This window comes from Fonsecaea monophora (genome assembly GCF_001642475.1).
Source record: "Fonsecaea monophora strain CBS 269.37 chromosome Unknown Scaff53, whole genome shotgun sequence".
Taxonomy (NCBI): domain Eukaryota; kingdom Fungi; phylum Ascomycota; class Eurotiomycetes; order Chaetothyriales; family Herpotrichiellaceae; genus Fonsecaea; species Fonsecaea monophora.
The window spans coordinates 137,135-151,149 of record NW_019173984.1 but is presented as its reverse complement, the minus strand read 5'-3'; the positions used below and the strand labels follow the sequence as shown (position 1 = coordinate 151,149).

The 14,015-nt window shown below is 51.2% G+C and overlaps 1 protein-coding gene across 1 annotated transcript; it reads right to left on the bottom strand.

Moving 5' to 3' along the window:
• Positions 1-4,863: 4,863 nt before the first annotated feature.
• On the bottom strand, positions 4,864-12,380 carry AYO21_07155 (hypothetical protein; the record flags this gene model as incomplete). Its single annotated transcript, XM_022657112.1, has 3 exons — positions 4,864-4,896; positions 4,997-11,983; positions 12,030-12,380. The coding sequence occupies 3 exons, from the start codon at positions 12,378-12,380 to the stop codon at positions 4,864-4,866; spliced, it is 7,371 nt and encodes a 2,456-aa protein (XP_022510601.1).
• Positions 12,381-14,015: the final 1,635 nt, after the last annotated feature.

Sequence of the window (14,015 nt, the reverse complement as noted above, 5' to 3'; positions counted from 1 at the left end):
TTTAATTGTGGTTCTAGTTGAATTAGGACATTAACAAGGGTTGACTTTGAACGCGAGGTTTCTGGATCTGGTCGTCGGAGTGGTCAAAACAAAGGGCAACGAAGAACTGGTGGTGGTCGTTTGTTGCCAGCCGCAAACAAGGAAGAATTCGCCGTGTTGACAACGGGATTGGGCGAAATCCAAACAATGGAGATCGAGGTGGTTTGTTACACGAAGCGTGCAGTCCAGTGCAGGTCGTGCAGAGCGAGATAGTGAGGCAAATCGTCAGCGAGAGGTGTAAAGATTAGTTGATTGAGGGATTTGAGGGTCAAAAGTCGAGAGTCGAGGATGCTGAGTATTTTGCAAAGTCCGCAGGCACAGGGAGGGCAGGCACTGGGCCGGACTGGCAAAAGGGGAGCTGAAGGCAACTTTGAACCTTGGGAGAAAACTGGGGGAGATGGGCACCGCTAAAAGCCTGTTACGGGCACACCACATGCACCTGCAGATGACATTTTAGACTCCCGCGCCTAGGAGGGTGCCCTAAGAAAAATAACATGCCTAGTGGTGGCCAAGTAGCCTAGGGAGTTCCACTAACAGCCACCACCTTTGAGCGACCCTGGCTTCTTGCTGGGGGGTAGGGGAGGGGGCCACTAGGATATTCGCTGCAGTCCAAAGCCCGTCAATTCTTGGGAGCCTCATCCATGTTCTCATTGTCCACCTTTCTTCACCGTCAGTTTAGGTATTTTATTCGTCTCACACAATCATTTCAATACAGACAAAAACCCTACTCATAAACTCAGGAGTCGCATCACCTCCACAAACGACCCATATGCCGTTTACATCTTTGGCTAACTGTCCCTCTATCATCGGTATCATGAAGTGGTGGAGCAACGATCTTCAGCTGCCCTTATGTACCTATTCGGTATTCAGCTCTGCTCTCCCCCGTCCCTGCAAGCACTGCGCCCCAGGTCTCGACGCGTCAATCATTTCTTTCCATCAACTTTAGGCATGGACAGTTAGTTTGTGAGGGGACCAAATGGCACCCTGGGATTACGAGCTGATGACGCCCTGCTCTCCCGGTTTCCTCCCTATCTACAAAGACTCGTACACGGATTGCCACACCTCACACCAGTCCGACAATCAATCATAGCACCATCCTGGCCGGTGTGAGGCTCATGCTCCACCTTCATCTTCCTGAAATCGCGCTTCCCGATACGCGTCAATTTACGGCTGCAATCAAGCCTCATGGTGGCCCCGCCCTCCGATAGGCTCGAGGTCCGCTGTTAGAGATTGGACGATAACGCAAAAGAGAAAAAGCCTGGAAGAAAAGGGGCTCATCATACCCAAAACACTCTTTTAAGGGGGATACAACCTTAAGCAAATTGTTTATCTCCCTGCTGATTCGCCATGTGCGAGACCAAAGGAGCAAAGTCGCGCACGTCACGCCCATCCTGTCGATCTTCAACGAGCAAAGTTATGATTTTCATCTTCATTGATCTTCGCCGTGTCTCGGACCCGACTTCCAACCCCTCAACCCCTCGCCCTTGGCCAACAGAACCTGAAAGTTGCACATCGATAGACCAGGTTTCTCCACGAGCAAACCCGTTTGCAACAAATTCTCCGTTCCATCTTGTGCAACGTGGCCCGCTAGTCTTGCATATCGAGAAACAAGGCGTAAGAGCACGACGGTCTGCTGCAGGTCGATCTGTCCCACACCCGTCATATTTTGTGTTCCGACAATACAACCACAACCACAACCAGTACAGCTCCTCGCGCGAACGTTCTAGGCTGTTTTCTGGAGTAGACGATGGTTCTATCGGCAGTTAGAAGCCCGGGAGACCCCTCTTTGCCTTGTTTACCACGCGCCCGATCGACATCCACATCTATATTGGCCTCGTACTGCAACCAATCCGAACTGCCAGTTCGCCATGAGGGTTAGAGCAGGATCCCTCGCCCCCAAATGACTAAGATCTGTGCATCTTCTCATCAAATGCATGGCCTGTCGTCATGGCATCCTGGGAAACGCTTGGACCAAAGCCCATGGTGGTTTGCCCATTACACCTGTTGCTGGAGCAGCCTCATAACAACAACTGACGGGCAGCCAATCGGTGAGTTTTGCCACGCCTAATGCAGGTACACAAGACATTTCCGTGGTCCAGCCTTACGACCAACATGGCTGCGAGATAAGTATAGCATCAGTTCTGCAGCTAAGTCAAAGCTCACCAACCAATCAGAGACGGCCTCGGTTCCCTGTTTTCTCTGTTTGAGAACTGGGCATTCGATGAGCTCAGAGACCCTTTGGAAGTATCTGCTTGCGGAAGGTTCCATCAACCCAGTTCACCACGCAACGGGGAATCTTGCGGCACCGTCTGAGCATTTAACGAGAAGATTCTATATCGGCCTTGGTACCCTCAAAGGATGAGAGATATGTCAGCCAGTCAGCAACCAACCACTTTAGCGGGATGCCCTACGCGATTCCCTTTCAGAACACCTCTACAAGCCTCACTCCAATGGCCCCTTTGCCTAGGTAGGTCCATCGGTCAAGACACCTCAAAGGATATGCGGGCCGTTCGTGGAAAACTGCCGACTACTTCATTCGGCGGTCTGACCCCAATATATTTTCTCCATTTCACACGCGCAGGCCAGAAAGCGTCCAAGGCATGTCGAAGCGAACCATCGGGGCATCTGACTTGCATAACTCAGGTCTTGACGAAGCTGCATATTGTGCTGACGAACTTGTTCGGTGTCCGTGCTGTTGGTTCCGGCCATAGCCCCCACACGAATACTTTTCCAGATGCGGCCGATTCTCAAAGACGTCTGCAGCTCTAGGTGATCGGTCTACCTAAATGATCCTAAGTCTTGGGGCGCTGAATTTAGAAGTAATCATTATCACTTCTTGACCCCGACCGATTCATTCTCAACCAAGAGACAGACCATTTGGAATCCACATAAATTCGACCATCTCCTCATCTGGATACTCATGCTATCTTCAAGTGTCGAATCAGCATGGTCCATGATTGTCCAAGCCTCCGACCAAGGCGGCATCTACATAAACGCCAGTTTCTACACATTTGCTGCTAGGCTCCAGTCCGGCCCCCGACTCATTTGTCCAATGCACCTATCTCCAGATCATTACATTTGCTCTTGTTGGCAGACGGTAGGTTGTGGCACGAACGCATGTTGGTCATCGTTACGCTCATCATATCTCAAGCACTATGCCCACTACATCGTCATGGCCTAGGTTTGGCCTGTCCCAGCTAGATATGCCTTCCGCAAACTGGTCACGTCTGCATTACCGGTCACTCTGCTCCAGCCTCATCATGCTTGTCAGGATTTGTTTTGACCTCAATAATCTCGATGCTTTGTGGACTTTACCTTCTCAGAGTATTCAGAGCTCCCGTTCCAAGCCTTTTTCTGGTCAGATGGCTTGCACAGAGGACTATTGACAAGCTCAGAATCTTTTTGTTCGTTGAATATCACGATTGGGCGCAGTCGGGGGCAGAGAGGAGCGGCTTCGTTTGTTCTCAGCTCAATCGTAAAACAGGAAATATCCCAGGATGAGGATCACTCTGCATCCTCGTAGCGTTCATTGCGTGATCAGCTAGCTGCGGTAAGAAGTGTCAGTTATACCGTAAGTCGTCTCCAAATGTGCACTCGCTCTCGATCAATGCTACAATCAATCATCAGGGCCAGGGACCCAGGCGTGCGTCCTTCGGCTGACTACGCGAATCAATGTTCGGCGGTGAGTATTTTCGACTCGATCTGTACACCAATGTTTGACGGTATGTACTCGGTACATATTTCGTTACTGCACAAGACATTGTGGTGGGTGGAGTCGTCAACATTGAAGGCGTCATCTGGTAATGGCTGAGAGTGTTGTGAGGATGGACACGCACCGAGAGACTCGGCGAACTTTGATTGAGCGAGTGAGTGAGTGATTGAGTGAGTCTCAGAGATGTTAGGAGCGAGCGAGGAAGGGAAGGACATTCATCATTTTTGCTATACATACCACATCGAGAAAGCCACTACTATACTCCCGATAATGTCTCTGGCACGAAGAAGGTACAAAGCTCGCTCTGGATTGGCAGCATGAAAAACCATCCCTGTAAATCTGTAGCGGGAACAGATGACACTGGCGACGACATCCTCGACACTTGCTCTGTTTTGAGTATCGCGTGTCTCAATGCACATGTATACGAAGTAATTAACAGGACATAATACTCCTACACCTATACGTATAAGTGTATGCGGTAAGCCACGCGGAGGAACAAGTACTAGTACGAGTATGAGTACGAGCACAAGTCCGAGGTGATAACAATAGTGATTATCGAGGAGAGTGGGATAGATGGATAGACATATGGCACGTGACAAGGCTGTATCCCCTTGATGACATACACACACACACACACATATATATGTATATATATACAAGGAGGGACGGATAGGGATGGGTACATACATATACTTGTACATGCAATAATCAACCCAAAAGACCTCTCATCTCAACAGAACACTTGTGACAACGCCAAAAAGACGAGAACACGAAACTGAACAAATCTCTTATGTACTTGTGTACTTTGTCCGTGTACGAGGTACTCGGTAGAAACACATATACTTATACATATACATATACCAAGTCCGGCCTACAAGTCTGATCCCACTTCCCACAAGTATATGTATATCTCGACAGGTCTGGATGTCCTGTTGCCTCAAGTAAGTTCTATCCCTCACCTTGTACATCCTGTACATCCTTTGTTTTCTATTTCTATATCCATATCCATATTTATACCCATACCCATCCCCGTGTATCCATTTTTTCATTAGCCGTCCCAAGATCGAATCATTACAACACCGGATCAAAACAGCCCCCAATCTCGGACCCGCTTATGGTTTGCTCAATTGCTCCTTGCGGTAGAACTGTAGAGGGGAAGAACAAGAAATGTTAGCTCACTGATTATCCAAAAAAAAAAAAAAAAAAAAAAAAAGCGTTGTTGCCACGACTTAGAAAAGCTCTTACCTTGAAATACCCGACACAGATGCTCAGATTGGCAACCAGTCCGATCCAAAACCAGGCTTGCCAGATCGGACCCACCCCGCCGCTGACGTCTGGGCTGATGGGGCCGGGGCCGATCTTGTTCGGTGCGACGGCTCGGGCGACGATGGTTGCCACCGAACCCAGCACTTGGGCCGTCACGAGAGTGAAGGCGACGTGCACCCGCGTCAGTGTGGCCAGGAGGATCATGCCCAGTCCCACGCCCTGGATGGCGTCGAGGGTGCCGAGCCACAGCCACAGCGCGCGGGAAGCGAGCGCCGAAGCCGTGTAACCGCCCGCCCAGGGAAGATAGAGGCCTATGTTGCTGGTTCCCCACCAGATCTGGGCCCAACGAGGGGCTCCGAGACCAATGGCGAAAAGTGGTAGGATCCAGCTGTGCGACTTGGACAGCACGCCAAATAGCCACAGAAACGCCGCCCACACGCCAATAAAGAACAAGACGACCAGGAGGAGGACCTGCCAGGTCTTGGTGTGCGAGCTGCTCCAGAGGAACGACCAGTTCCGGCCGTATGGAGCGGACAGGAAGAAATTCTGGATGAGGACTGTGACGAAGAACCACAGAACAATCTTGCGGCGCAGCAAGCTTCTATAGAAACTCGGCATTTTGCCGGGGGCTTGTCGGTAGTAGTTAGGTAGACCGAACCACATCAGCAGACCGATACACCAGAGGAGAGCCGCAATCGGCAGGGTAATGGCTGTGATTTTCCAGGTCGACGAAATGGGGTCAGGAGTGGCGACGAGGGCGTCGACCGTGCGTCGATTGAGATATGCACCCCAGTACCACAAGGCCACGACGTAGATCTGCTGTGTACCTTGAATCACGCAGGCTCGGAATACCCATGCTTTGACTTGCGCGCCGCCTTCGTCGCCGAAATTGAGGGCGAAGAAGATGGAGCCGGACGACGAAGCAACAGCATACATGCCCGTTCCCACGTTCTGGACCCATCCACGGCCGCCGACGGTCGAGCCATAATGAGCAGTTCCGATCAGGATGAACGCCAAACCGTAGAAGAAGAATGGCAGAGACAGGCAAAGTCTCGACTGGAAGCGCCTGAACAGTAGCCACCAGCAAATTGACGTGGCGAGATAAATGGATGCAACAGAGTAGAGCTTGGCTGCTGTTTGACCAACCTCTCCCGTCAAAAGAGTGATCTGGTAAGAGTTGGCCGCGATGATTTGTCCAAATCCCATGAAGAACGCATATATAGGCCAATCTCCAATGCGTAGTTGCATCCATTTCCTCAGACCAGTAGGTGGCTTGTAGTCCTTGCCTAGCAGAAACTCATCCGCTAGATTGTTCGGGTCTGGTTGAGAGTCAGGATCGGTGTTGCCTCCATAGATAGATGGGGCAGCCGACGTCGGGCGAGACTCGCGGTGGGTGTGGAAGCTCGTGCGACTTGAGGGAATCGTATGCCTTCCAAGTTTGACATTGCGGAAGGTGTCGAACCATTGCTTCTCTGACTTGATCAGGAATTCTTCAATGCACGTCGCAGACTCCGAGTTGTTCCCTTTGAGATCTTCAAGCTTCTTTTCGAAAGCTTTGGCAAATTCACCGTTGCTGTCCGTAAAGAATGGGTCCACCTTCTGCAGTTGGAAGTCTGTCTTCTCTCCAACGATAGTGTTCATGGAAAGCAGCGAGTTGGTGCTTGAGACGCGGTTGTTTTCTGTGAAAGCGGGTGGTGGGATAAGAAGCCCTGATTCCGGTCTAGGTGTGCCTGGCCCAGGCGTGTGAGCATTGTAACCGGGACTGTTTGGTAAGGGACTGAGTTCAAGGCCCGCCATTCTGCTTGATCGGCGTGTATGACTCGATTGTGCAAAGTACGGAGAATCGTCATTCACAGCCAGACGCTGATATCGCCCGGATGTTTGCATAGGTATTGTGAGGCCTTCCCCATCGTCATCCTCGAAATCGCTGTCCATGTCGTCGTCATCTTCGTCCGAGTTTTCATTTGGGTTTTGTGTGGTGGCTGTTCCAAGTCCAGTGTCGTCTCCTTCAACATCTGGTACAGGAGGGAGATGTGGAGGTGTGTGTGGTTCCTCTCCATCGTGCTCGTCCTGGGTATCAACGTGGCCAGGACCTCTGCGTGACCCAAGGGATGCTGAGCGGGAAAGGCCAGAGACTGCTCGCGAGTGACTAGAGCTCGGACGCTCGACGGCGGTGTCCTGGCTTTGTTCTCGGCTGTGACCTAGATTCCTGAGACGCGCGGTGAGGGAATGTAAGGCTGCATAGCTTGTTGACCGCGACTGGCCCAATGTGGGAGTGTGGAAACCCGCTGGCGTGACTGCACCCGATCCGCCAGGAGTATTCCAGACAGACGATCCCCAAAGATCTGCGGCAGCACTATGATGCTTCGTAGCTTCGACCTTGTTGTGGATGCGAATAGCCGTGGACTGCAGGATTTCGAGGTCTTCGACCCATTGTGCGACTGGAAACCTCTGCTTGGCCGATCGAGCCCTCATCAAGGCCCGGATCTCCGTCTTCGAGCTCAAGGCCTCGTGTATAGCCTGCTTGAATTGATGGAGCAGATGGGCAGTGGTCGTAGACTCGACAGTGTACCACCAGCCGGGCATCTGGCCCAGTCCTCCAACTCTTGCTCCAACTCCCAAGGCACCTTTGCGACCGAATTCGACGGCGACGAGTCCAAAAGGCTCATCTCTCGATGGGATAAGCGCAAACTCGGCTCCAGAGAAGATGAACGGAGGTAGAGCTGTAAAGACGGGCTTGGAGAAGACTCTACCAGGATACAGTTTCATCATTCGTTCCAATTTGAGCGCTGCGAATTTGCCGTATAGATCAATGACGGGCCCGATGGTGATGAGCTGTACATTTGGATTCGACTCCAAAATCGACGGGAACACATCTGCAATCAGGTCGACACCTTTTTGCATCGACCAACGTCCGACGAAAACGAACAGCTCAGCATTGGGATTCTGGTCCAAGCCAGCCCATTCCTGAGCTTGACGCTTCAATTCAGGTCGCGCGGCCTCAAATTCTGGGTCAATCTGAATCTCGGATTCGTTGGGGAGCTTCTTATCCCACTCGCCAGTATCGGACGGGTCGGGATTTGGCAGCTTGCCCACCTTCTTCAATCCCCAGAAGATGGGATACCGGGCATATGACCGCTTTCCATATTTCTTGGACACACCCACTGCTCCGAATCCTTGTTGGTGGACTCTCAAATACGACGCTCCGGCGTGCAGAAGGTTGAAAACCTCACCAAATTGAACGTACCGCTGCACCAGCTCGGGAGACAGGTTAAAGACGGAGCACACCTCGTCCCGTTCTTGCTTTGTTCGCATCGGCCACAGACCCTGAAATTCGGCATTGTGCAGGGACAGGCAAGCAGGGATTGTCCTCGGGAGGAGGTACAGTGGAGCGACAGAGCCATGGTAGTCGTTGATGTGGTATAGATCCACGGGGAAGCGATTGAGGGCTTGGGCAATGCATTGGTTCCACGCCGAATAGTAAATGGCCGAAGAAAGGTCGTCCATTCGAGGTGGATAAGGCTCGGCCTTGGTTTGCTGCCTGAAGACGGGTGCATCGAGCAGCACGTAAGTGATATTGCGCAGAACATGATACTGGACTTGGACTTCGTATGGCTTGCCGAGGACTGTCACTGTCATGGGATCCGCCTTTTCATCTTCTGGATAGTCGACGCCCCCGACACAGGGTACAACCCAGATGAGATCTTGGTGGCCCAGGTTCTTACCCATGAGTTGTGCCATGACGCCGAGACCCCCGATCTTGATTTTGATACCCCAATCTTCGATGTCGTACTCCATCGTTGCGATCAGAACGATACGCCTCTTCTGCTGGTCGATGACGGTGTCTGACGGCTGCAGGAATTTCGGTTTACGGGAGAACTTTGCCAGGATACCACTCGGAGGTGCTTCCTCATCGACTAGCTTTTTGAATTGTCTCTTGAAGACTGCAGGGATCAGTCCAGATTTCTCCGATATGCCAACCTCGTTAAACTTGATTTGGTAGAATGATTGCATAAATGACCAGACGCCAAAGGCTGCTGTGATGATTGGGACGGTCCAGAGGAGTACGTAGAGGATGAGCTGAGTCCACATATTGCCGGAGGGCACCAGTTTGAAATGAAGACTGCCATCATCTATGACAACTCTCCATCCCAAATGCGGCTTGGGGGGTGGCTGGGTAATGTTTAGGACGACTGCGGCAAGCGACGAAGGAGGAAGACGATCGAGAACTGAATCTCCATCGGCATCTCCCATGACAACTGTCTGATCAGGTCTGCCATCCGGATTGAGGCCCCAGACGTTGATTTGGGCCAGCGCACCCTTCAGACTCCATTCAGTCATGAAATGACGGGTCCATGTTGAATTGCCTTCGAGCTTCATTTTGCCGTCGAGTCCAGCGTCGAATCCATATTGGTTGTACGGCCCGTTCAAGAAAAGATGAGGAAACCTCCGAGGAGTGCTGAAGTCAACATCGCCTTGCTGGATATGGTCACTACTACCAGCGAGGCGGCTGAAATACTCCACGCGGACATGTGTACCTTTCCAGGACTGTAATTTGGTTCCAGTCCAAGCCTGCTTCTCGATTTGCGTCTTTCCGCCCGTGTAGGGCATCCACTCCGAGAAGGATGATCCCCAGTTCGTAGAATATCGCCATTTGTCCGCTCCAGCCGCCGTATGTGAAATGACCAGGGATCCATTCTTGCTCTTGGTAAGAAGACTGGACGAGTAGTTCGCGGCTCTTGTGAAAACCATCGGATTGTCTCTCTGTCCAATACGGAAGAGGAACCGATCAACAGCATCTGTAGGTTCCCCAGCTTCAGATGAGACATTGCGGACGGAAATTGCGTGTATGCCGTTGGCGACATTGTTTAGTGTGGCAGACCAGGACCAGGTTGATGCAATCGCACCGACATATGGAGGAGCTTCAGGGTCTGCAAGATTAGTGCATTGGACACTAGCTTGGTCGATGGTAGGAGTTGTCCCTAATTCAGTAGTGGAATTGAACGTGATGCCATTTGTAACACTTTCGCAGTTCATTTCCACCGAGAATTGAAGCTCGATATTGACGGACTCCGTGCCATTCGCGCCGACCTTGGACTCAATGCGAACGTCATGGCCAGGGACAAACTTGGTGATCATTGGTTTCGGACCTACCCACTGATCCAATGGAACGTAGGCTCTAAAGTCGTAGGCGGCCATGTGCAGGCTACTCAGACAACCGTTGGGATTTGTTGACCCGTTGATTCCCAAATGATGGACGCTGTCGGTAAGAGTCTCCTCATCGTAAGGGTAGAAAAGATTCTTGACAGTCGTTCCAGCGTCGTATGGTGCGATCAGACTCGTAGTATTCAGAGCTGTATCATTGTTGTTGCAGTCGAAGGTATACGTGGTCGATGCATTTGCATTCGAATATAGGAGCCATACGGGAAGATTGCCTGCGCCAGCAGAACCAAGGTCTTGAATACCAGGAAATGCGGAGCGCATCACTGACCACATACCCGTCTCGGTTGTCACGTTACCGGAGCCAGGGTATTGGATCTCTTGAGTCTGGTTGGACAGTTGTTGCAAGAAAAAGCCGTCCTGCAGGACAGGAAACTGTTCTCGAAGTTGGTTCATATGATGAATGATGTTGCGGACGGGATGTGACGGGTCTCTGTGGTCATAGCTAACTGTATCGTCCTGACAACCATGACGCGATGCATTCAGCGGCATTTTGAAGAATTGTGTGGAGTCGAGACTGTAGCATCCGTGAGTTTGCCAGGCAGTCGCCGAGGACATTGCTTGTCGACCAAAGATGTAATTTGACGCTGTGTTGTCCAGAATATAGAACGCCTGCTCCTCGCCCCAGAGCAGGAGAGGAGCGCCAGGCATGTGGATTGCGGTTATGAAATGACCCAACAACTGGCGATGGATACCGTTGGTGATAGAGGGCCATCGAAAGACATCCTGATTCGTAACTCCGTACATGTGCCTGGGGTCGACCTTCCCGGTATTAGGATTGACAAAGTCATTAGTTAGTAGAAAGGTGTTCCACATGTCCACAAAGTTACGGGGCGCGTCGTAACCAGCTTCCAGGTTGCCATCCATACCCAAGAAGCGAGTCAGAGTGCGGTAGACTGTGTAGTGGAAGGCGGCAGCATCGAGCGCACCATGTTCGGGGTCTCTCAGGAAATATCTGTCTGCCGAAGTGTTGGTCATTGTGGCAGCCATGGTCAAATTTTCGGGAATCATATCAGGTTGTCTCCCACGGCCCAGGAAGATCGACCCGAAGACATTCCCACCAGTGATCTCACCGGGGGTGAAGAAGTTGTCTTTGCCAAATCGACGAGCACACCGGCGCATTGCATCGTTCATGTATCCCATGGCATCAACCGTGGACTGCGTGGCCTTGTCATACCGATATCCGTCAATGTCAAGCTGCGCGATCATCATACAATAAAAGTTCTCGATCTTGAGCCGAACGGGTTCGTGCCATTCACGCAGACGATCTTGAACGGAAGCGAATTTTGACAGTTCACGACGCCAATCTGGAAAGACGCCAAAGGCCTCTGTGTCGCCATACTGGTCAAATTCACTGTCGTAGCAGCCAATCATTTGGCTCGTCACATCTTCGCCAACAGGAAATCCCGTCTCCAGCCAGAATTTTGGGTATTGACATGTCTTGTTATAATTATTCCCGATGTGGAAGTCATGATACTGGCGGTCCGACTTCCACTGTACCTGATGCTCCGACAGCGTAAAGGGGGTCGTAGTATTAAGGTAACCGTCGAATCCGATGAGGTCACCTAGCGTAGCGAATGTATTGTCCAGGATGACGTACATACCGCGGGCGTGTATCTCTTGTATAGCGGCTCGCCACATGTCGATGGTACCGAAATGTTGGTCCAAGACCGATAGATCGAGCGGCGAGTATTGATCGTATCCCCATGGACTATTGATGAAGGGAGAGCCAGCAATGTACAGTCCCTGTGCTGGTTAGCAGGATACATGGATGGTGATACTGCAGTCATACCTTGACACCCATGCCATGGAGATAGTCCAGTGTATCAACAAGGCCCTGGAGATCGCCTCCATGGCGCATCTGATTAGAATTTGGGTCGTGCTCATATGCTGTTCCATTGATATTATCGTTGCTAGGGTCACCATTGACGAATCGGTCGAGAAACAGGGTATAGAAAGGGAACCGCCAGTTCGACGGCGAAGGGTGGTATTGATGGTCTTTCCATTCTCCCCAGTAATCTAACGGATTCTCTGCCGTTTGATTCTGGTTGAGGTTATACTGAAGGAAAGCTGGATCATATCTGAGTGCCCTGCAGCTCGACAAAAACAGAAAAGTGGCCCAAGAGAGAGTATTAAAAACCATGTTGTAGCGATGAAACAAAACGAAAGACAGAAAAGTTGGAACAACGGTACCCGTGAAAGCGAGTGTGGCAACCGTAATAGTAGCGAGTGACTGGAAGACGTCAAGCCATAGAGAATGGAGAGAGGGTATAAGGGAAAGTCATATCAAATGGAGAGCGAGAGCGAAGGAGGACGGGGAAGAAGCATCGAGAATTTCCTTGTCGCAGCTCAGCCTACCACACACCCTTGTCCTCCATCATGTTCGAACGCGATAAGGAAATGATGAGAACGAGCTCAGGCCCAGTCCCCATGACTGTGGACTGCAAAAGTTCGATCGAAAATAACAAGATGACCCGGCGTAGCCCTCGTCACACAACCCAGCAGGTGGGGAGACTTATGAGACATGGTAAGCATTGCGATGGAAGTTCTGCTGCCAACCATGCACGAGCCTCATGTGTCGTGGCAAACCCTGAGCGGGTTTTGTGACGGGAGGAACCTGAAGGATCCAGGAACAGGCTGCAATGACCCACGCTGAGAATCCCACATACTGGAAACTCTTGTTGGGATTGGAACTCATGAAAGTTGAAGGATAGCTCATGCCAAAACAGCTGATGGCTGGCCATCCCTGTCCAGACCATAAACAGAAATGGCCATGAGCTGACAATCCTGGTCTGCCCAAATCACGGTATTATGAGACAGCCAGATAGTCATGGAATGAAAAAATGGCCGTGTGGCCATGCCATGGTGTGGTTGAGCGATAAGTGCTGAGTCTAGAGGGTGGACGCCAAAGTGATCCATAAGGCTGGAGACGGAGGGGGTGGACGGCAGGATAACGGATAACCCACGAATTTTTCGAACAGGGGAACAATTGTTGGCGTGCCAGACAGAACAGCAGGGGACATTGCTCGGGCTATACTGTTCTCTTCGTCTTGAAGACTATAGTCCAATCATTCTTACGGGGGTATAAGTTGACGAGCAGTTTTGGCGTTGCAAGAGCGATGTATCGAGCAAGGGCCTCCCCTGTAACATGGCGTTGTGCCTTCGTCATATCAGCGGCAGAACCGGACACCATGTGAATGGGATTTTGCTCGCTACCTGTACGTTTGTCATCATTGTACCCACTGGGCAAATGCTCGTATTACTGTACTTCCCACGCTTGAGAGCCTCCTCCACGGTGTTTTTGATTGAGCTTACCGTAGGTCGATTCCAGAGATTGAGATATAAAAGACTCGCGAGTTTAGCGAGGGCGGCTTCCTTGCTACTATCCTTGTACCGATGCTGGTGGTGTGTGGGTGCATGTGATGCGAGCAGTGCCTCGGAATACGCGATCACAAGAACAACACGCTACCCATTATTCGTGTCTCGAGTATGTGTTCACACTGCGTACTCAAGCAGGGTTCAGGCCAGCACAGAGGAGTTGCCGAGAGCGCCTAATAGATTGTTGGGCCTCTGAACGTTGCATAATAGTTCAGAGCTGAGAAACGAACCGTTGAAGGGAAAAATTTTGGGAAAACTGGAAATTTGGAACGATGGAGCAAGTTGGTTGGAGGTTGAAAGAAACTGTGGCTTCTGACCCAATTATCACGTGGTCCCCACCCTTGAATAGCGGCTGCGCGGTGCCTCCTTTTTCTACCCACTCGCCTTCTCTTTTTTCCGA